Here is a 23,388-nt window from a genome sequence, read left to right on the forward strand (position 1 = left end):
TTGGTTTCGTGTGGTCTTACATTGCAGCCGGGGTTGCCCCCCCCCCCCCTTTTTTTTTATTATTTAATTCAAATTCCAGACAAGTTTTTTCTGACAAAATAAATCCATTAAAGGAAATTAAACAATGTAGACTTGTATTCAAATAAGACCCTGATGAGGAAGAGCTTTAATCTACACTTATATTCCATTCCTATGGAGACTTGAGGAGCGTTTATAGTTACCTAATCCTGTTTAATGCGGTTTCTATCTGCTGTCGCATCAGTTAGTCCTATAGATTAATAGTTATTACAGATTTCCTGGGTTTCCTGTTATTACAGGATTACCGTGTCTCTTTGTTGGAGAGGTATTAGATCATTTAGGGTTGAAAACAAGACTGTGATGGAAACCGTGGTGGAGGTGTTGGGGCGTTAAAGCTGTTATAAAGTGAGCTTACGTTCTTATTCGGATGGCAACATTATTGCGCACCGCTTGCGGTTGCGTGTCCGACTGCTGTCAGAGCTGCAGAGAACTGGCTTGAGCCGAGGGACAGGGAGGGAGGGTGGGGAGAGGGAAAATCTGATCTGGATAATGGCGCAGAAACGCGCAAAGCCTAACTTCATGTTTCGTTAGCGCGCTCATCTGGAGGGTCGCCGTGGAGTGGAGCAGCACGCGAGGACGTGATTTGTAAATTCATCCAAAAACGAAACAAACTTTGAAGTTAAAGGTCGGTTTTTCCGTCTTGGTTTCCTGATGTGCTGATAAATTAAAGCTGGGCGTTGTGATGACTCCGGGGGCATGTTGTGTATTGCGAGCACCGTTTTGGCACCGCGCGGGTCGTTTTTTTTTTTTTTTATCGTGAAATCGACTCGCAAATTGTTGTAAACGTGGAAAGACCGTTACGCTGTGTGCCTAATGGCTCGCTACTCCAGTCCGGATTTTCCATGTGAGGCGCGCCGGAGCCCTGGAGGTGGATAAGCTGGTAGAGCCCGCTCTCTCTCATGCCATGCTGGGCCACAAGGGCTCCAGGAGACGCTGCTACACATTACTGAGAACCGGGATGGAGGAGAGGCGGAGGGGGGAAGGCAAAAAGTTTCTTTAAACCTGCCAGAGAAACTTTGAAGATGAAGCCTCGCTGACGCCACCGCAGCAGCAGCGCGACAGCCAGGCGAAGCTTTTTCCGCGGGTTTTATTTTTGACCCCTGAGCTCGTGTTTTCTCCCCTCTGTGTTATTTTGTGCGCGCGCGGCTGGTCGGGGCTCGCTGTCACTGCGCGCTGAGATGTTGGAGTGACCATGGCTGCGCAAGTGGCATCGGCTCCGACCAGAACCAACAGCAAAAATAAGAAACTAGTCGGCGGTCTGGGTCCCGAGCTCAATTCGGGGAAATCCGGAGGAGGAGGTACAGGACAGCGAACGGGACCGATGCTGGCTGCTGGAGATGGGACTCTGAATAATGTAGATCATCACCGCCGGAACGAGCTCAGCATGGTCCATTCAACTTCCACGAGTCACGGCGCTCCGGACGGACACGACAAGGCTGGGAATAACCTCGCGTCCGCCACGGCGTCGACTAATTCGAGCGCTTCCTCGATGGAGTCGAGTTTGATCGCGAACCACAAGCTGAAATGTGCGGGGAGCGGAGATCCCCCTCAGTCTCAGCCACCGCAGCAGCCGCCGCCGCAATTCGGCCAGTTTGCGCCACATCAGCAGCGGCAGATCCAAAGTAACAACAGCGCCAATAACAACGGCCAGGTACCCCGCGGGGACAGGAGCGCGGATCACCAACACCACAGCGGCAAAGAGAACCTGTTGGGGGGCCAGGAGGAGCCACAGCAGCAGCACATGACAGGGAAAGGTGAAGGGGAGCTCACCTGTAAGCCCTCCGAGAGGATGATGGCCGCCAGGTACGAGCACTCGAACTTGGGGCCACCGAGTAACAACTCCGAGTTCAATAACAACTATTACACTCCGAGGCCCTGCTACGAGCAACATGGCGGGCAGCAGCAACAAAGCAGCGGGATGGGGATAACGCACTCCTCGGCACATAACAGCATGGAGAACTCCCACGAAGCAGGGTACCACAACAGCCAGTACGGCCAGTATCCCGCCTACCGAGCGGGCTACGGCGGCGGGGGCTACGGGATGATGGGCCCCTCTGGATGTCGGCAACCTGGGAACATGATGATGGGCAGCAACTCCTCTGCGAGCCACGGCAAGTCTCCTCTGGGAGCTGCTTCGGCTGGCTTCCAGAGGTTCCCGGGACAAACCCAGCCGCAGCCACAGCAGCAGCAGCAGCAGCATCCCTCGGGGGCGACCCCGACCCTCAACCAACTGCTGACGTCCCCCAGCCCGATGATGCGGGGCTACGGGGGTGCCTATCAGGACTACAGCGGCCCTGCGGCTCAGCAGCAAGCCGGCATGGGCCCGGGGAAAGACGTGGGGTCCCAGTATGGAGCCACTTCGGCCCACTGGGGAGGGCAGCAGAGGAGCCATCCACACGCAATGAACCCTGGCAACGCAACGCAGGGCCTCGGCAGGACGCAGGTGAGTTTAGGAAACTCGTGTGAGGCCCTCCGGTGTCCTCATGATGCTGTGTGTGTGTGTGTGACCTTTAAAATCGTGTTACATTGTTACATACACACAGTTTAGACTTCTGACTGAGGCTTTAATATGAACAGTGGGAAGAAATCTGCGCGCATGTATTTCTTTCTTTTTTTTTTTGAAGACGCATTGGAGTTGCTTTTTTAAAAATTCACATGGACTCATTAATAGCCCGCGTTCTGCAGTTTTGTCACCACAGCTTACATGTCCACACTGCAGTTGTGTACTCCTCAGTTTTGCAGTTTCATGCGCCAAACTAAAACCCGGCCGCGCTGGAAGGTTCACCTCTGTGCCGACGTGGTGCCAAAGGCCCTGTTTTGAGGTGGTGCTGTGTTCGAAGCACCCGTGAAAAATTCACGTAGAAGATAACATGCTAACAAACTACAGCATTCGTCTGTTAGCTCAGTTGAAATGGCATCGGCCGTTGCGCCCGTGGAAAAGGCGCCTCCTCTGCGCGCTCTGCGTGGAGCTGGAGCGCTCCTGCGCGTCTTGTTTATTCCCTGTTCGGAATTTGAATAGTGGAGGTAAAGTAGCTAAAAGCTCTGTGTACTCCAGGCGTACAGTTGACACCCATTCAGCCATCTGATTGGCTCCCTGTGGCCCCGCTGGGCAGAATGCATTCAGGAAAAATCCGGAGGATTTCTTGCAGGGGTGTTTTTCCTGGAGTGGTGATGCGTTCGCGTCTTTTGGGAACATTGTGGCGTTGGAGGCCTTCCAGTGCAATATTTGAAGTTTTTTGAAGGTTAGCTTGCTCTTGATCATTTCCATTATTTTCCTCCTCGATGAGCAGACATGCAAAAGGCTGCAGTGTCTGCCACAAGAGAAGGAAACACACGCTGAATTCAGCGTGGAACATTAAAAAAAAATGAATTATTGGGCTAAATTTTAAGGACCGATCACGTGTTTATTCTGATTAAACAGAATTGTCAAAAATTGTACAACACTTTTATTTATTTTATTTAATTTCCATGTAATATATAATGCAGCATAATAATAGATATATTTAGAAATAAAAGGCTTTGCAGAAGCCCTCCTTCAGCTTTTACCCTGTAACCCCTGAAGCTGTTGGATGCTCTTGCAGCTGAGGCTGAATGCTTTCCTCCTGGGGACATGAGCAGTGACAGTGTTGGAGACGGAGCAAGTGCCCCCCGCCCCCCAACATTTCTGCTGCCTGCAGACCTGCAGCCAGGCAAGGGAGTAGCTGCCAGTCGAGAACCCCGAACCTAAACATCATAGAGTTTCTCCAGAAGAGCCGTTATCGTGAGGTTGTTTTCGACGCACTAAATTATGCGCACTGCTGGATGGCACATCTGGACGACTGGAGGGCAAGGTGGCTGAGCACAGCTTATACTGTCTGCCTCTCACAAAACAAAAGCAGTTCATTAGCCTACATTGTTTCAATCAAAGGCAATTTGTGTTAGATGCTGAGGAAATGAAGTGAATGTTTTAGCGTGGGAGGGATTGCTGTTGTGTTGATCGTAGCAAATTATGCACTGATAAGATGGTCACCAGAAAACTAGAGCGATTTAACTCTGTAGCACAATAGCTAATTATTAGTGGCTGTTTGCATGAGTTATATTTATTAAATCCCAGACAGACAGATCAGTCAGGTGCATGAGCTTCATTCCTTCTGCATTTTTGTTCATTCTGACACACCACGCATCGAAACTCCTCTCACATTTACCAGTTTTATGTCGCAGTTTTCCACTCTCGGAGTAAGTGAGTGTGCTACTCTGTTTTTTCTTGACTCTACCAACATTTCAGCAGCGGTATATTCACGCTACAAAAGGCCTATGTTTAATTCATATTTGGAGCGGCAGCGGTGCTCTCCTGCGCGCTGACAGGCTGTGTGAAAAACGCAGAGCGGTGTAGTGCATAATACTGCCTCCAAATTGGCCCCGTGATATGACTGCGCCTCACTTCAGAGTGCGTTTGGTCGAAGCACGCCTCTGTCACCTGTTGGCACAGCTTCCCCTCTTTCAAATTCAATTTCCCTCCCCACTGCCTCTCTTCAGGAGCAAGCTGTGAACGAAACGAGTGCACCTCATTTACACTGCTGCCCCCCCCACAACAACATCCCACTTCAGTGGCCATTCACCAAACTGAAGGCTGTGTGTGTGTGTACAGGTGCGTGTCGACACTCCTGAAAATGACATTGAACCTGCTTTTCTAATTCCCGTGTTGCGTTTGATTGGAGGACAGCTGAGCATTGTTGTGGCTATAGCTTCAGGTTTTCTGCTGGGATGCCTCCTCCTGTGTTTCTCTGCTGTCTGTGGTTCCTCCTCACATACACCGTGCAACTATCGCACCGCTACAACACCACATGCAATTTTAATGACTTATTTAAGTTTACATCGCAAATGAAATTCTTTCTGTCTCGTCCTATATGTGACTAGCATCCGTCTGTTGTCTCCTAATCAGAACACACACAACACACACAGAAGAAAAAAAAGTAATTAGCAGATAATAATGAGGGCCTAGTAAGAGGGAGATAGTGTTGCTGAGATAATTACAGCAGCGACTCTTTTAAAATCTGACCTAATAAAACAAAAATTAATGGATATTTACAGTTTCCACTAATTTGTCACTATTATGCTCAGTGTTTTCCTTTGTGTGTGTTTTTCTTCTTCTTCTTAGAATTGAAATCAAAGCTCGGTAGCTCTACGTTATCAAAGGCTCGACCGAATCCCATCCTTGGGTAATGTGCTTACCTTGAAATGATCCCTGCTCGCAGTGCTCTCCAGTGCATACTGTTTACATTTCTCTCTTATGAATTATTAGTGTGATACGAACAAAGACTTTATAATGGGAGCAATGCATCAATGTCACTTTGTATTATGCGGCTATCTCGGGGAGCCTTGTGCATAGTGATGGGCCTGAGTATGGCTGCTGGAATTTAATTTATGGTACATGTTCTGCATCAGATGGACAGCCCATGGGGTCTGGTCAGGAAATGGACACGCAGGTGTGTGTGTGTGTGGGGGCTTTGTGCTTTTAGATGTTTCTGTGTGTGTGGGTGTCCTTGAGTGTTTGTGTTTCTTTCCTCTGTTTGTATGTGCTGGCCGTGGCAGACTGAAGTCCTTTCGTCAGCACTAAGCAGTCCAACCTCAGCCCCCCCCCCCGCCTGCCGTTTGTTTATGTTGTTTTGTTTACATCTGTCTCGGCCAGCCAGCCGATGCTGATTAGCAACACTAGAGTGAAATTTTAATTTGCTCTGTTGCGTCCGATAAGGGCCTGCGCAGCATTTTTCATCTTCCTTGGATGAAACGTTGAGCCCGCGTAGGTAATTGGCAGGCCGGGGTTCTCCCTGGTCTGCATGCGGTTTCCACAAAACACCAATTAATTCTGATCCTGAAAAATAATAAGAATTAAAAAAAACTGCCCAGTTGCATCACTGGATGTAAAGCCTGTGTATTATTAACCGGCTAATAAAATGATTGTACTTGTTTTTTTTTCCCCTTCCGGCCCTGCTATGCATTCACAGCATCCCCTGGAGTCAAAGGTTGGTGAGTAAATGCCCTGAAGAAAGGATTTAATTACTGTGAGCGGGTGTTGATTTTGTGTCAGCTGTTTCTCAGCTCCGTCTTCCCCGAACTGCCGGTGTCAGGGGGCGGCCGTGAAATAAAAAACAAAGCAGTTTTGGGGAAGACGGCTGATTGTTCATATGGGAGGATTTGACACTTCGAGGTGGATGAAGTAGTCAGAAGTTCTGGATTTGATTTGGTTTTCATTTCTTTCTGAGAACCTGTGATTTGTTAGGCTTTACCGCAGGTTTGATAGACCAGACGCAGACGTATTAATGCCACTTGAACCATTTTCATTGTTTAATAATCGCAGAATTAAACACAGAGCTGCAGCAGGAGGCGTGGAGTCCTTTGGCACTGACATAAACACAGAGTCTGCTGCTGTCCTGTCTGCGTGTGAGGAGGCAGACGGCCCATAGGAAGGCTGCACGTGTAGAAATGTAGGCGATATCTGCCGTGAGTCACACGGAGGCCCGCCGACTTCTGTGGAGTTGGCCTGGCCGAGTTTACCGAGAGAGCGAGAGAATGAGTGTGTGAACTCTGGGAAATGTCAGCACAGTTACAGTCGCCTCCCGACTTCAGCTTTATGAAAATGTGAAGAAAAAGAAGTATTTCTGACTCAAACACACAGACACTGGGCTTCCTCTTTTCCTTCTTTTTTACTGTTTGTGTATGTGAGGGGGGGCGTGGCGCCCCAGCTTCCCCCAACCCCGCCGCTCTGACCTTCACATATGCTAATTAGCCACGTGCAGCTCTTGAATGGACGGACCCCCCGAGCACCACAGGAGGGGGCTTCCTTCTTTCTCTTTCTTTCTTGCTCAGGAACATAAATGTAAGTACGGGTAAACAGATACGTTGATGCACTTATTGCTTAGAGAGATGCTTCGTTTTGTATTTTCTCCTCGATTGCTTTTCTGTGCCTCGCTCTCAGTAGCTCTGCAGGTCTCCCGGGGGACCAGCGGTCAGGCCAGAGGTATTTAGAGAGTAAGCGTGTCCTATCGAATATTTATACACAATACTGAGCAGATCTGTGGGCTGCACACTCCTCTTCCCTTCTCCCCTCTGTGGGCAGCAGAAGAGGAAACGGGAAGCGTAGCCGCCGGTCCCTTCGGAAATGAGCAATTCTGTGATTGCTGCAATTAATGAAAATTTTAAGATACCAGCGTGACATTTTAAGATTCAAGTCTCCCTCACTTTCCTCTGTACAATAGAGCTAATGGTCCAATATTTCAGTGCAACAAAAGCAGAGGAGAGGAGGTTAATTGGCAGATTATCTTCAGAGTGTTTTCAGGAATTTAGAAGATTTTTGGTGCACATTATTTTCCCTCTATATCATGAGAATCCCCCTTTTTTTCTTTACCTTGAGGTTTGTCTTTAGCCCTGCTCATAGAATACTCTGTTTATAATAATGTGAAGGTAAGAGTAGTGGATGCAGGCCTGCGTTTATTTACTGCTCAGGAAAAATGATTGGTTCACACACACAGTCTGCGTGTGTGTGTGCGTGTGTGTGTGTGTGTGTGTGACTTCATGTATGAATAGCGTGCTGCCACCATCCTCTTACCAGCCTGTGAGAAAATCATTATCATCAAAATTATCATCGCCGTCATCTGTCACTTTCCACATCAAAGCCTCTGCACTTCTCACTGTTTCCACAGACTGTAGGCTCTGCTCTCCAGTCACACATCTTGCTGTTTGGTTTGAGTTGATCCTAATCAGCTCTGGCATGGTGGGACCATTTGTTCAGCTAAAAAAAACAAAAAGCAAACACCGCCAGCACGGTGCTGCGTGTCGCTTGTGAAGGAAGACAGAAATAGGAAAACGATGCAACGCAGAGATGCTCCGAGTTTCTGTTAATCGCTCCTGTCTGTTTCTGGTTTTCCTCTCTTCCACACATGCGCTCAGTCTTAAACGTGCACTCAACCACGCGGATCTCTCGGCCATATATTTTTCAGAGCCACAGCATAATCTTGTCATCTTTTACCTCTCCAAACCCCAAATTGTGGGACTTTATAGACACTGGTCACAACAGGATGCTCTTGGTCACTCCTGGCTGAACTCTGCTTCATTTAGATCAATTTTCTCTCAATAATTTAGGAAGTCATTCACACCACATCCTCTTCTGTGCAGAGTTGGATGCACAGTGGATGCACAACACAGATGCATACTTCACACTGCTTGGAGCTGGTGTCTGTGGGATGAGAGGTTGTGTTGAAAATGTAGTTTGTTGTTGTGAGCGTGGAGAGAAGTGATACAGCCAGACGTGTGCGCTCTACATTCCAGCCACTCCTTTGACACAAACCGGATGAACTGGATTAGATATCGACAACATGAGTGAACTTTATTTTGGTGTTTAAATGTCTTATTTCTTTAAGATGTTAATTCCTTCAAAGAATATCAATACGGATTGTGAGAGCAGATGTTTGCTGTGTGGAGTTAATCTCCCCGTGCTGCTGTGCCTGCGCGTTTCTGAGCGTGTGCACACGCGTGCACGCCGCCCAGCTCGATGAACATCCATAGTTACTGTTGGCTAAACATGCAAAGGTTACTGTAATGTCAGACACATGCCAGAGGGGAGCGTGGAATACCACATTAACATAATCCATAGAAGACCGTCCCATCTATAAACACTAACGTGCCGGGCTGATCGCCACACTGGAGCACGTGACCGCTCGCGCTTCTGCTGCGCTGCACGAGGCTGAAAGGAGAAACCACAACACGGCCATTCTTCTCTGAGGGAAAGACCAAAGGTCTGAAAAGAAATTGCTGGCTGTCAGGCAAAGACTGGCATCTTCCCGGCTCACGCAGGCGGCGGCATGAAGATATTTTCCTCCCGTCTGACCCGCTGACCCCGCGCTGCACATGTGAAACATGCTGTACCATAAAATCTTCTTCTCATTCATTGAGTTATAACTTTATTTCCAAGTAATTTATCAGCATCAGACAAATATAGACGTGCAGAGTTTTATCTTTCCTTAGGAAGACCTGAATTTCTCTAGATTCACTCGAGTGTCTTTAAGGGAATTTAAATACAGCTTTCCTGGGCATCATTATCCAGATATTCATAACTCTGTGTGGTTATTTCCTCTCCAGCAATAACTTGCCTTCTTTTAGAATCTCCCGAGATACGATTGCAAAGCAACCCTGGACTAATATTTGAGGCGTTGAGTATTAATTAGGTGTTTTATGGTGGCTGAGACGTCCGAACGTGCTGCCCTCTCACCTGCTGGGGCGGGGTCCTGCACTGGGGGGGGGGGTTTGATAATTATGTGTGCTAAAGCCAGAGAGAAGGCTCTTAATTTATTTGGAAAATGCATTTTTATATTTACGGCTTTGGTCGGCGCTTTCAGCATCCCTTTTAGAGAGCTATTGTTTTCACTCACATAACCCCATTTTAATTAGTCTGTCTTTGGAAATTCCCTCTCTGTGTTGTGGTTTTAGTCGGACGCTGCAGACTCCCACAGCTCCCAGACGTTTCTCAACTTTTTCTTACACGCTGGCTTCGTTCCAAAGAGCCAAGTCATGTGTGCAAACTGGTGCAAATTCACATTTTGTGTTTGAAACAGCCCGTTTATCTCTTTCTGCTCTTTTGTCTCGTCTTTTTCCCCCACAGTTGTTTCCAAAGTCTCTTTCTGTCGTTTGGATGCGACTTGTGAGTGACCTTGGCCGGTGACTACACTGCCTACTCATTAAGTAGTAAAGATGAATGGTTTCATTATAGTGGGGGGAAAAAACGAGCAGGGCCAATTAGCGGTAATTAACAGCGGAGAGGGCGAGGTGCTCTGGAGGGCTCCCTGACCCAGACAGAAGGGGCAGAGGGGAGCAGGGCTGTGTGTGTGTGAAGGAAATGCAGGTATGTATTTGAGGAAGGCGATCATAGGCATGTGTGTGGACAGCAGGGACACAGAGTGTTTAAATGAGTATATGTATGTGTAGTGCTGTGGGGACGGGCTTCTTTATGCCACGATTAGGAGCGTGAAAGCTAAAAGTGGAGTTTGGGGGTGTTGGAGAAGTGTGCGCGCGCTCCATTTACATCACAAGACAAGGCTGGACATGCTTGCAGACATTCCTGCATGCTGACAAATGGGAAAATCACAGCACGTTTCAGCAATTAGAGGTGACGAGGTCAATAGCCGGCAACACCTCTCTTTGACTTCTGACTCCCGATGTGATGTCACTGTCCCCCCTGCAGCCCTTTGGTGTGGCCAGGGAGCTTGTTAGGCAAAGGTCTGAGAATAAAAGGCCCTAAAATGCCAAACCAATACACCATCGGCGCTAATGAACATTTTGCTGTGATTTTTTTCTTCTTAATTGGAGATCTTTTCTTTTTTGTGCTGATCTGCAGTATTTGAGTATCTCAGCATCAAGGAGAAACTCAAGGTTGTTCACAGTACACTATCAGAGCCTCTCTCTCAGTGCGCTCTCCCTCTTTTTCTCAGTGCTGCGCTTTATGCGTTCACCCCGCCTACCTCTCGTTTTTTATCAGTTCCTGGGTGAAATTGTCACAGACATGTAATCCTTTGGGTGCCACTAGCTGGGAGACGTACACGTGAGCGTGCACGTAATGGTATTGGCGGACAAGGTGTCTAAACAGCAGGTAGCGTGGGGTCTTGTGTCCAACATGAAAATTCTGGCGAGTCGATAAAGCGGCGTTCAATATACCCAGGAACGCGGCTGTGTTGTCACTTTAAGAGACATGTTAGAATTGGCAGTTACTGTGAGAGCGCGTTTGTAAAGGCTGCAGATTTTTTAAGGTATTTTGCAAAGTGCTGGCAAAGTGCTGCTTTCAGGGCCCCTGAAATTGCAATGCCTGGCAAATGGATGGTTTGAGGAGTATACAATGTATTAGAAGTCAATTGTGCATGGGAGGGCCTATTTTCCATATCGCTAGTCGAACAAGTGCGTGTGTGAGTGTGTGTGTGTGTGCAGCTGTTGCGTCTATGCTTTTGTGATGCACACACACACACACACACTCAGACTGCTCAGGCCCCGTCTCCATGTATTCCCCTGTTGCTTCAGCGACTGCAGGCTCTGTCATGTGGAGGTTTGCGTGTGGTGGGGTTGAGGGGTGGGGGTGTTAGACTGTGGGGGTGACGAGCATCAGAAACCATTACCCGTAATGGCCTCATTCCCCACACCCCACATATCCATTCCCTTCCCCTCTCTGACATTTATTTTATGACTGCTTACATATCAAATATTTAAATAAACAGAATCGGGGGCTTCGGCTGAGGTTTGCCCGGGGGTGACGGGTGGGAGTCGTGGCGGCGGGAGTAAAGGGATGGATGATGACATTCATTTCTGAAACGAGGAAAGAAAAAAAAACAGGTTTGGGGGGTGGTAGTGGTGAAGGGTGGGAGAAAAAGCAGCGGCGGCAGTGAAGAGGAAGGGGGAGGAAAAATGCTTCGCTTGGCTCCAATCAAAGCGTGGAGGAGGGCGGCGTGTTTTTTCGCTTATGCCTGGCAGCAGCAGTGACAGACGGTTGTGCGTGAGCCTTCGGGTGCGAGTGCTGACGTGCGTGCGCACATTACTGCGGGGCTCATCCGTCAACGTTTCCCGGGGACGCGGGAGGGTGTGGGAGAAGGCCCCGGTGGCTCGTGAAAAGCAGTCCGCTGTGCTGAAGCAACATCAGCTGTGTGACAGATCGTAACACAACGCAAAGAAACAAAGTGAAACGCAACTGTGAGGGCAGGTAGAAGGAAAGAAGGGAGGTAGAGGTGAGAAGGGGGAGGATTCCTCCGTTTCCTCGGAAGAAGAAGACGGAGAATGAAAGAGTAAAGGCATAGGTGTGTGTGTAGTGAATGAAGAGACAGCAGTCCTGGGTGCAGGCGGGCAGTCGTACGCTGCCTGGCGTCGGTGGGAGGCCCATTACTGTCAGGCTAATCTTAAAATAATTAATTGCGAAGTCGACGCTTTTTAAAGAGTATTGTAATTGAATCCTAAATTAGGCTTGGGAAAGGGGACGCGTCCTGCTTTGCTGCAAGGCTGTTCCCATTCTCCAGTCATGTACACACACACACCCACACTCACATGAGTGGGTCGTGTGCAGGCGGGCAGAATAGGGGAAAAAAAGACAACAGGCGAAGGAAATGCTAATGAAATGCATATTTGGGGAGAAAGGGGCCATCTATAATTTAGCTGTGCTCTTTGAATGTGAATGATGTGTGTGCAAGCGCTGTGATTTATTTTTGTTGTGCAGAGGGATAATTCTGTCAGAGTAGGCTTTTATTCTTGTAAACAAATGTGGGGAAAAGAGCAGAATAAAAGTGGAGTAATAAAGTAAACAGAATGGTATGAATACATTTAGCTGCTGGCATGAATAATTTGTATACGGGACGGAGGAGTTTGATGAAAGAGAGATGACAGATATGAGAGCCTCGATATCGCCTGATAAAATTTCGGGACGGTCTCTGATACGCTGTTTTCTGGCACTTGTTTTTATCTTTGCGTGATTTTGTGTGCCGCTTCTGCACACGTGCAGACGCAGCTTGCAACGCCTCGAATCCTCCGAGGCTCGAGGCCGCTCTTAAAACGGGCGGCTCGGTGTGCTTTCGCCTCCACACGCGGCTGCTCCTCTCAGATGACCCTCGCAAAACTGTCGGCTGTAGAACTTTCCGGATCAGAGCTCCCAGAAAAGGGTCTGCCCTCCATAAATGTCGGCTCTGCTTCATAACTCTGGCACAGGGTTCAGAGGTCAGGGAAGCGGTTTTTGCCTGGCAGTCGTAGAAATGAAGCAGCACAGAGGAGCTCCCTGCCCCAAAGTTTAGCTTCGTGTTGTCACGTCACCTTCTTTGTTGCAGTGTAGCTGTCTGCAGTGCTGTATTTCTTCAGCTTTGTTTTGCACGCCGGCCTCGCGAGCGCACAGAAATTATGGGATTAAGTGTTGCAGTCAGTCAAGTAAAAACCGAGGAACCAGTCTAACCGCTCCGCCAACATGTTGGCCCTTGCTGCCGTTCACCCCGATGTGCACTTCAGGTTCAGCCGTATTTTCACCTGCATTAACAACACGTGTGTCAGAACTGAAACACAATGAAATTCTTTTGCTCTACATACGAGAAATTGGCAGCGTGCGTGTGACAAATCAAACGCTCCTCGTGCTGTTTTCCAAATGTTTGAAACCCATTCAACTCTTATTTGGCCCAGATCTGACAGCTCCAAACTTGGCTCAGAACATCCCATTTTCTCCTGGCTGACTGGGATGAATAACAGCAGAGAGGACAATATTGTGGTCTAGCTGAGCACAGCTGACTCTTCTGTCTCTGTGATCCCTCTATCAATAAGGAACACAGGCCTGTTAGAAGGCCTGCCAACTGTTTGGCTGTCCATGCAGGCTGCTCTCTACTCAACATCTGGACACAGATGGTACACATTGCTCGCACACACACAAAATGCTTGCACACATTTTCTCGCTCATACTGGCAGACACTCGCCAGCATGCTGTGCACTTACAGTTATACTGATGTGTGTGTGTGTGTGTGAATTCCTGCCTTTCCACACACACTCAAACATGGTTAGCACACGGCCGTTTTCAGAATCCTTTGAAGTTGCATCCACAGTGTGTAAAATCATATATATGGAGTGCAGCTCAGTACAAAGAACAGACAAACGCACACTTTCTTTCACAGATTTGGTCACATGGTGGAGTCTGTGTGTCGCAGCCTCTCTTGGGAAATATATACGCGTTCCTTTAATATGTCTGGCTCTTAATAAAAACCTGAGAGTTAAAGGTCGGTCAGGGTTTGGTGTGTAAAACAAGTCGCGATCGGGGTAGTTATTCTGGCTCGATCTGCTGCGCTCTTACAAATGTCCAACTTGACACAACAAGTGCAATTCAGCGGCTTTTCCCCCGTTTTTCATTCCTCGTGCAGCAAAAACAAAATGAAAACTCATTTTGTGCATACTCAGGAGTGCTGGAGACTTCACGTTGAAATCTAATTAAGGTCATTTAACTGCAAATATCGCTCAGTTTTACCAGTCACATGGTATTCATATGGTGCAGCCAGGCCACCGTAAACACAACTGCCCTGGGGCTTAGCAATAATGGGAGTAAATGGTGGAGTTCAGCTGGAGTCAGAGGTGTGTGTGTGTGCAGTCGGGCCATGCATCAGGGCTCCCACAGGCCTGGAGCCTCTCATTGATCGATCCAGCTCCCCCGCCTCATGTTCCCAGCCAACTTCAGTGATTGATTCCCAGTCAGAGCCCCGGAGATGGGAGGCCTGGCCTGGACTGACAAAGCCTCGGCCTCCCAGAGGGTGACCCGGAGGGGGCCACAGGGAGGGGAGCCTATTTCCAGACTCGAGGAGATGTTTTGGGAGAAGTCTTCCCAGCGAGGAGGAAGCACGGAGGCTCGCATTCATCACGGGAGAAAATGAAGGCCACATCTGCTGGCGCTGCCTTGACCGCCGTGTGGGGAGCGAGATGGGGTCGTGCTGGAGAGTAGACATGCTGAAGGTGAAGGGGTTAAGAGGTACTGGTGTGGGGGGGTTTGGCGGGGGGGTAGAACATTACCTTAGCACGCTAGTACACAATCTGTCATAGCTACACACACACACACATTATCTCTGCAGGCATAAACACGTCGTGTTCCCGTCCACGCTGAGCATCGCCGCAGCTCCATCAGCGCGTCTCTCTCCACGTCACTTCACGGCATTTGAGCAGAGGGAAAAAAATGATATGAAAATCAATTTTTTTCTAATTAACTTTGCAAATTTCCAGCTGAGCTATCAGACGTGGGGACCTTGTGCGTCGTGCAGAGTCCGATAATGAAATCAATTAGGTTCAAATGGTTTCAGGTGACTTTTAATGAGTATTTAATATCTGCCTGAGGAAGGAAGGTCAGGATATCTGTTTGTTGTTTGTGTTTGTGTTTTTTGGGGGGGGCTTAAGTGATGGATCACCCGCAGGAGAAATATGGATGCTTCCACCCTGGGGGGACTGGGCAGTCCTCCAAAACAAACTGGCTGAATGTAAATCCTTGTTTTTAGTTGGGCAGCTCTTTAACTGCACCACAGGGATGACCTAGTTTCTGTCAACTTCCTTTTTTAGACGCTGTGGAATTGTTATCGCTATTAATTCCTTCACGACGATGTTTTTGAGGCGCTACACCTGCGTGTCAAAAATCGACGAGGAAGCATCAGACAAGAACTCAATAATGGGAAGGGGGGACTTATTGTGGCCTTGCTTTACATGCTTTCATATTCATAATTTACGCTGCTCCCTCTCCTTCAGTGGCCAGCTTCCCAGCCTGTAGGAGCTCGTTAAGCTTTGCCTTACAGGGAAGACTAATGGATGGCAAAGAAGGCCCCCTCAGGACCCTTTAGCATCGTTTCTGTCGGTCCGCTCGCTTAGTATTCGCTTATGTATTTTCACCCTACTCTGAGCACAATATCATGAATAACCATTGCTAATTCATAAACACACTTTGTGATACGGGGCCTCGTTCATAATTATCCGAGCTGCAGAAAAGCAGTTTCTCTCCAACAGCATTCCATTAAAAAAGGTGGTGATTTCCTTGAATAAGGGGGATTCTGGCCTGCATATTTAATGCCAGCATTTCCTTTGGGCACCGGGAGACGTGGGAAGCAAAAGGGCAGCACATTTACTCTAATAGCCAGGTCCTTTTTGAGAGGGGGGGCGGATAGAGTTATTGTTATTTTGCTCCCTCCTGCCCATTTTTCCTCTTTTTCATTCGGTCGTGTCACAGCAGCTCTCCGTGGGGTTCTGCAGGCCGGGGAAGTTAGAGGAGCGCATTCCTCTCGTTCCACTGTGGCCCTGAGATGAAATGGGCTTTTTCAGCAGCCCTCCTCCTTCCCGGGGTCGCGCCAGGCACCGGCCAAAGACGTCAGTCCCGCCTGGCGATGAGAAAAGACTGGAAATATAGCAGGCCTCCTACTTCTGCGAAAATAGGCAGGCAGCCCTGTTGGAGGTGCTCTTTCCTGAAAGCATTTGCATTGGGTCCAAAGCAGTAGCTGTACATGGTCTTACCTCGAGGCTTTTCAGTCTGCTCCGTGCCCGGTCAGAAGCTTTTTTTAAGGCGGTACGATGCTGATTTGTATCATTTGAGTTTGCAAGCTGATAAAAACATGCTCAACACGTGAGGAGAAAAGGAATTGTGACCTTTGACTTGTGCTCTCTGCAGAACCCGCCCGTGTTCGCGTCTTTTTTCTCCTCCTTATGCAGTGAAAACCTGAATGATTCAGTCTGGTAAAACTGCACGCTGGCAGGAGACGCGGCTGGCAGATTTGCAGCGTGTGTTCTTTCACACATGCTTCCTTGACTGTTTGCAGACGATGGCATTTTATTTGTTTTCCTTCTCTAATGGCGTGTCGCTGGCATGTCGGCCGCGTCTCGTTTTGTCATCGAGGCTTTCTCTGTTTTCTTTCTCTCACCGCCGCTTCTTCAGCTCCCAGTCTCAGCAAAGGAAAAGGGCTCCGGCGACCCCGCGACCCCAATCTCACTTGAGACAGATGAAGCAGCCGCTCGCCTCCTCCTCCCTTTCCTCTCTTCTCTTCTCCTCCATTCCCCTCCTCCCCCTTCTGTTAATGACGTCTTTGTGCCGGCCGTGACAAACACAACACTCTGCAACTTTTCCCGAAGCACGCGGGAGGGGGGTGGGTTTGTTTTGAGCGCTGTAACGCGTGCGTGTGATGAGCGCGTGCGTGTGCGTGGTGTAAATATTGGTGTCAATCGTAGAGGGCGCACCGATCGCCGGCTCCGAGGAGAGAGAGCTATTATGCGCGCTGCCCCAAACACAAAAGCCCGCCGGTCGGCCTCATAACAACAACCTCTTATCTGGCTTCTCTTTGTCTGCCTTTCTTCCTCGACTCACGGCACCGTTGGGAAACATCCGCCGCGCGTGTATACGTTTCCCTCGCCTCCTCTACGGCTGTCGCGCCCTGCACCTCTCTCTCCTCAGACAATTTCATGCCTCTCATCGCTAGCCAGCCTTCACGCCTAGCTGCCTGTGCCATACAGGCATATTGGGCTGAGGAAACGCAATTTGGCTCTACCTAGCTCCCCGCGGACCAGTACTGCTCTTCACACTGTCATTCGTTATGAGACTTTTTACTAACAAGGCGTGCGTGCTGAGATGCAGGATGAGATTGTGTTTCAGGACATAATTCAGTGAATTTCTAAGCGATGCGACACACACACGGGAATGCCAGCGCGCACGCCGCTCAGCCACAGTTCTGCTTTCAGGATGAGATGAATTGATAAGAAAGAAATGTCAAGGCCAAGGGTGGCGTTTTGTTGTCAGTGTTTCCTTCGATCTGGCATCGAAACGAGGCGATAAAGTGATATTAAAGACTGATGTGCTCCTCGTGGAGCCCGGGCAGGGAGGAGTTAACGGCGTGCTGCTCCTCTCCTCTCCGCTTGATGACATCAGTATTGTCTCTGCATCCATGAAATTAATTTTTCTAATCTTAGTCAGCAGGAGCGGGGGAATTTGCACACATTAATATGGAACTCGATCTGCACTCGCCCACTGCTGCAGTCTCTCTTCTTGTCTTTCCGCCTCCATCTTTTCTTTTTCCACCCTTTCCATTTTATTTTCTGTGTGCAGCAGTAGGCCCAAAGCGCACTGGGTTTCAAGCCTGAAATGCGGAGCTTTGTTCTGGAGGCCCGGGCAACGCCGGGCCCCGCAGTGTAATAGGAGCTGGAGAGCGCTCTGCTGCACGGTGCAAATAAATAACATAAAAGACGAGGCTGATTGTCCCAGCAGACCAACCGACTCTGGCTGCAGCGTGTTGATTCTCCGGAGGCCGGCGCGGCGCAGAGGATAAAGAGGATCCGTTGACAATAATTATCCTTATTTGTTTCTCCTCACAAATACACACAGGCTAAAACGCTTTCATTACACAGGAATTAAAGCTGCTGTTCTGCACAAGTCCTCCCAACACAAAGAGACGATAATCAATGATTTTCATACAGGTGCAATCTTTTTACAGTTATATTTTCACATGGCACTGATTTTCCAGCCAAATAGGCCTTTACCCCGAATGGCTGAGAATGCGTCTTCTTTTTGCACACGCCAGTTCACTGGGCCTGAAATGAAACGCTCCCATCCAACCTGCAGGAATGTGTTGCTCGAGAAAATGTTAAACCGCCAGGTGATACAAGGATCGTAATAGTTCAGCGAATTGCTCTTTGATGGTCAGATAATTTCACAAGTTGCTGTGTCTCAATAAAGCAGCTTGTAGACCATAAAGAACATCATATGAGGGAACACATTCTGCTCCACTGTTGGTTGGATGGAAACTGCCTTAGTGGAGATATTAGTGGAAACTCTGCAGCCCTGAAGGCGAGCGTCAGGAGCGTTCCTGCACCTGCTGAATAGGAAAGCGTATTTTCTCCTCTGTATTTTGTGGGATAGTTGAAATTCAGGTGAGGACGAGCCACGGCTGCTTGGACCTGTTCAGGCGCGCGTGCACATTCATTCACCGCGGCGGATAAATGGGCCAGTTTTTCCCAATAATTCCTCCATTTGAAATGGGACTGGAATAATAAGCATTTACTAATATTGTTTTATGTTTGTTTGATCCCAGTGTGTGTCTCATAATCCACATATCCGAGGCTTTTGTGTCGAGCGTTTTGTCTCTTTCTGATTAACAACTTAGCACATTAAAGCAAGAAGGAGTAAAATCATTTTCGCAACATAAAAATGTTGTCGATTGAGCTCAGAAAAGCAATTTAGCAGGTTTCACCCCACAGTAATTTCACCCATGTTCTGTTTTAATGGCTTTGTTTTGCAAAATAAAAAAAAACTAAAAAAAAAACTAAAAAGCTCACGAGAGTCGCAGCGCTGGAGAGGAGTTCATAAATTGAATTTTAAATTTAGCAGTTGAATTACTATTGTCTCCCGTGCCTCCTCCCCCTCCTCCGTTGAATGGCATGCCCAGATGAACAAAAGTGAAAAACACATTTGAAGAAAATAAAAAACAATTTCTGTGTATTCCCTCTAGTTTTTTATCTGCTGTCCCTCCTGGCACAAACAAGATTCACTTCGTGTCATTTTCATAATTTTTTTCCTAAGTACAGTCATTTCTCTCCGGGAAGGGAAAAAAATAACGTTTCAATTTGTCAGGAATGGTTGTCGTTTTTTGTGCCTGGTGGTGTGAGGGAAATCGTGGGCATATCTCTAGGAAAAGGCTGCAGTGGGCTGAAATCTCATTTAGCGGAACCTGTCATGAGAGCAGATTTGAGGCTCCGTTTGGGGAGGCGGAAAATACTCTTTCTTTTTTTCTTTGCCTGTGGTAACGCCGTGCGTCGAAGGTGGACCGAGGTACCTGATATAATTTGATTGTGGCTGTTTTATTTAAGATCTCCCCCAAAGTGTGTGAGAAAGTTGGAGAGAGATGAGAGCGATGCAGTGAGAACACAAAGAGCCGTCAGCAGAATCTGCCACTACGAGTCTGTGTGTGTCTGTGTGTGTCTGTGTGAGTCTGTGTGTGTCTGTGTGTGTCTGTGTGAGTCTGTGCTCCCAGCCCTGCTCACAGGGAGGCCTAACTCTTATGGAGACGTGTCGTCCTTATAACGAGGTGAGGAGGGCTCGGCCAGTAATCAGATTTTAATTTCACGTATGATTTTTGGCCTCATGGAAAACAAAAATCAGGTAAAAGGAGAATTTTGTTACTTAATTTTGGCTATAAAATGCAGACTCACTCCCCTTTTGATTCACAACCCAAGATGGCAGAAAGTGAAAGAGTTTGCAAGATCCGGCGAGTGGAAGTGGGTCTCCTGAGTCCACTGTCGCCCTGGCCTCTCTTCAAGGACCTGCAGTGGGCTTGCGAGGTAGGAATTAGACCCTAATCAGGACTAACGTCTGCACTAGGGCTGCCACGATTAGTCGACTAGTCACGATTACGTTGACTATCAAAATCGTCGACGACTGATTTAATAGTCGACGCTTCGTTTGAAGCTTTGTAAGATCCCAAAAGACGCAGGAATAAGTAGCAGGATTTAAGAGTGTAATAACGGACTGAAACAGAAGATGGCAGCACTGCATGTACAAGGATGCCAGCTGCCGTTAAACCCCGAAGAAGAAGAAGTAGCTCTGTCCCAGAATTCATAGCGCAGCCCAGCTCAGTTGTCAACAATGGCGGCAGCTAGTTAGTTTTAATATTACTCTTATTATTCTTTCTGGGTCACAAAATAAACGTTTAACATATTTTCAGGCGAGAATGTAGCTGTGTAAACCTCAAATATCTGCTCAGTTTATCAAGACACCACATATTTTCAAAAGCGCTCCGACGTTTTCGGAGACGTCTGTTACCCACTAGCTCGATAGCTAGCCGGGGGCAAGGCTCACTAGAGCCGCTGAGAACACCGGACTCCCGGCAAATCGTTTTCAAACCCACCGCCGTCTTTCGCTACTCAGGTTAAACATGCATAAGTCACTTAGATAACTTAAAAATGTTATTGTTTGGCTTTTTTAGTATTTTATTTGTTCCTGAGTAAATCGGTTTGCCTGAGATTAAAGTTACAGTTTATACACGGCTGAATAAACCTCAAGCAGACAGCTGATTATCAGAAGTGTGAGATGCTCGAGAATATACTCCGGTGTCCTGTTACATTTTAGATAGCAAGGAGTTTATTAAACTTCACCGAAACAATCTGCAAATTTCATTAAAATTTAATAAACTATCATCTTGTCTTTATTTTTAGTTAGCACAAACTTTAAACACTTAAAGCTGTAAGCTAATGATAGTTATATAAGAGCAGATGCTGCTGGTGCAATAAGCTGTACGTTTTACGTCCAATGGATGCATGACCTGATTAGTCGACTAATCGCAAAAATAATCGGTGACTAGTCGACTATCAAAATAATCGTTTGTGGCAGCCCTAGTCTGCACCCGTCATCATCACCTCTTTTACTATTTAAAAAATACAAATAATTGTAAAAAGACACATGAAGGTGCAGAGCTGCACAGTGTTTATGTCAACAGTTATGAGCAGATATGAAGGTGCAAACCAGTGCAGTGTCCTCTGAAGCCGTGGATTATGTGCATGTGTGTGTATAATCGAGTGTCCACTTCTCCGCTTCCAAAAACTCTGAGGTTATTTTCCGTCCTCAGTACCTTTGTAAGTGCAGCGTTTAATGTTTTTTGTATGCGTGCACACTTGGCAGCGGCGTGTGGGGGATTTATTTGTGTTGCGCTCAGCGTTTTTGGCAAACCGAGGACCTCTTGAGCTGGATTGGTGAACTGGATGGAGTTGGGGAGGGTGTGTGTGTGTCCCATATCACGGGTGGCACAGTGCCCTGGATTTTTCAGAAACTCGAGGACGTTTCATCGCTTAGTGCTGTCTGTGTGCTGTGGGTGTGCAAACATTCGAGCGGGTCATGCGCTGCCCTCCGCTCCATTATTTGAAACATATGACCGGCATCAGTCTGAGCATATCAAAAAAATACTCGCAACAAATCTCCCCTTTGATGTTCAATTGGTTTAACTCTGTATATTACACTGCGCTGATGCACTTAGAGCTAACTCTGCTTTAGCTGTATTTTAGTATTCTGAGCAGCTCACTCAGTCATGCTCTTTATTGTCTCTTTGAGCAATAAGAAGAAAAAGCATACAATACGATGAGTCAAACTTTTCTCTGAAAACGCTCCATCTGTCAGTAAAAAAAAGATTTTTCTATCAGAAACATCTTAAAACTTGTTCTCCTCACAATGGTTCATAACTTTAATTCTTCCCTAATGTTCTTCAGTCTAATGCTGGCAATCATTTTGTCAGATTAGATGTCGCGTTTCCTCTTCTGCTTAAATGTTTCATTGTCGATCCTTTCTGCTGGTGCACTTCCTCCTCCCTCACACGGGGGATGATTCACTTCATTTTTTTCATGCACGGAGGAAGAAAAGCAAAGGGCAGCGAGTGTCTGCAGTTCATTATTATACTATTACAAATCCGGCGATGCAGACCTTTGCAGGAAAGCCCCCTCTCCTCACACATGCTCACACACCTGCTGTGAAATAACTTTAAGAGCGCTAACTTTCTCGCTCCCTCTTTCCCCGCCCAAACACACAGTTTTATCACCCTCTCTCTCTCCCCTCCAAACTACTCCACGTGCACGCCTCAGTAGGCACGACCGCTTTAACGCTGGAGCGCCGCAACTGTCCACGTAACCTGCTGAATAAAGTGCTCCCATCCCCTGACATGTCTTCTTGATATTAGCCTGGCAATATGAGGCAGCGGCAATTTCTCCTCCGCTCTAGACGAGGTGATATTGAGTTGGGGAGAAGGGAGGGAACTGAGGAGGGAGCTGGAGCTGGTGGTGGAAGAGAAAGAAGAGGCGGTGCGGGGGGGGGTCGGTGGCGGTTAGTTGGAAATGAGAGAGGAGAAGTGAAAGTGTGTGTGTGTGAGAGAGAGAGACACACACACACACAGTAGGAACAAAGTGTCATAAATCACTCATGATCCTACGCGGCGCAGACAAAAGAGAAGAAGAGGGAAGATAGAAGAAGTCTGCATTATCTGCCCAGCAGACAGACAAACACGCCGCTGCGGGTGACGGATTAGCATTAGCCTGATGCACTGTACCGGAATTTTCCAATGGCTCACTGGGACCCCAAACAACCCGTAAAAGGGCTCTGAAGTACTTACAATGGAATAAATTACCCTTGACACATTCTCTGTCCTGGCTTTGGTTTTCCTCTGTGCTCGTATGGGAAGCGAGCTCTCCAGGTGTGGCTTTGGAGAGCAGGTCCCGACTGCTTTGCTGCTCTGAATTCCCTCCTGGGATTCGAGCTTGCGAGTTTGAAATGACCCGTCACAAATGTATTAAAGAAAAAAGCTTGGATCCACGCCCCTGCACCCACAACCTGTACTTAAACTCGGAAGTACATAAACTCAACTGCAGTATTAGAATAACTATCGCTTTATCTGCCAGTTTGCTGTAAGCAGCCGTATAGCACGAGTCGTACGGTGGTTATTGGCACCGCGGGGCTCTGGTTGCAGGAACGCGGCCATAGGTTTTTTATTGCCGTTGCCTCCTGTTGCTTTAAACAACATTTACAACACTTGTAAAAGCCTCAGAGACATTAAAACAAAGATACGAGCTTTAGGTTTTAATTAAATCATTTTATTTTGGCTCTTTTCCAGCAGAGTTTTGCTCCCAATAGCTATTCAATACACATCTTTGCTTATTTAATTCCATTTGTTGTTCATTTATGATCTGTTGACATTAATTTAAAGCTTTCACTTGTTGTGCAATTATGAAATAAATCAGCGATGGCTGTGGTTTGGAGTGGTGCACTAAGTGGACTTCAGTTAGGGGTTCCAACTTGGCAGA

General features: G+C 47.7%; 1 protein-coding gene across 3 annotated transcripts in view; it reads left to right on the plus strand.

The window, feature by feature from the left end:
- Positions 1-911: 911 nt before the first annotated feature.
- The window catches only part of LOC134644414 (AT-rich interactive domain-containing protein 1B-like), a 158,145-nt gene continuing 135,668 nt past the window's right edge, over positions 912-23,388 (plus strand). The window contains exons 1-2 of one of the 3 annotated variants that reach the window (XM_063497452.1): positions 913-2,521; positions 6,063-6,080. In XM_063497452.1, the coding sequence (XP_063353522.1) occupies positions 1,271-2,521; positions 6,063-6,080 (1,269 nt within the window). In that variant the 5' untranslated portion in view covers positions 913-1,270. Of the gene's footprint in view, positions 2,522-6,062; positions 6,081-23,388 lie in introns of all 3 variants that reach the window. The other 2 variants (XM_063497451.1, XM_063497453.1) reach the window with 2 other exon arrangements.

The sequence above is a fragment of the Pelmatolapia mariae genome, linkage group LG16_19 (genome assembly GCF_036321145.2).
Source record: "Pelmatolapia mariae isolate MD_Pm_ZW linkage group LG16_19, Pm_UMD_F_2, whole genome shotgun sequence".
Lineage (NCBI taxonomy): Eukaryota > Metazoa > Chordata > Actinopteri > Cichliformes > Cichlidae > Pelmatolapia > Pelmatolapia mariae.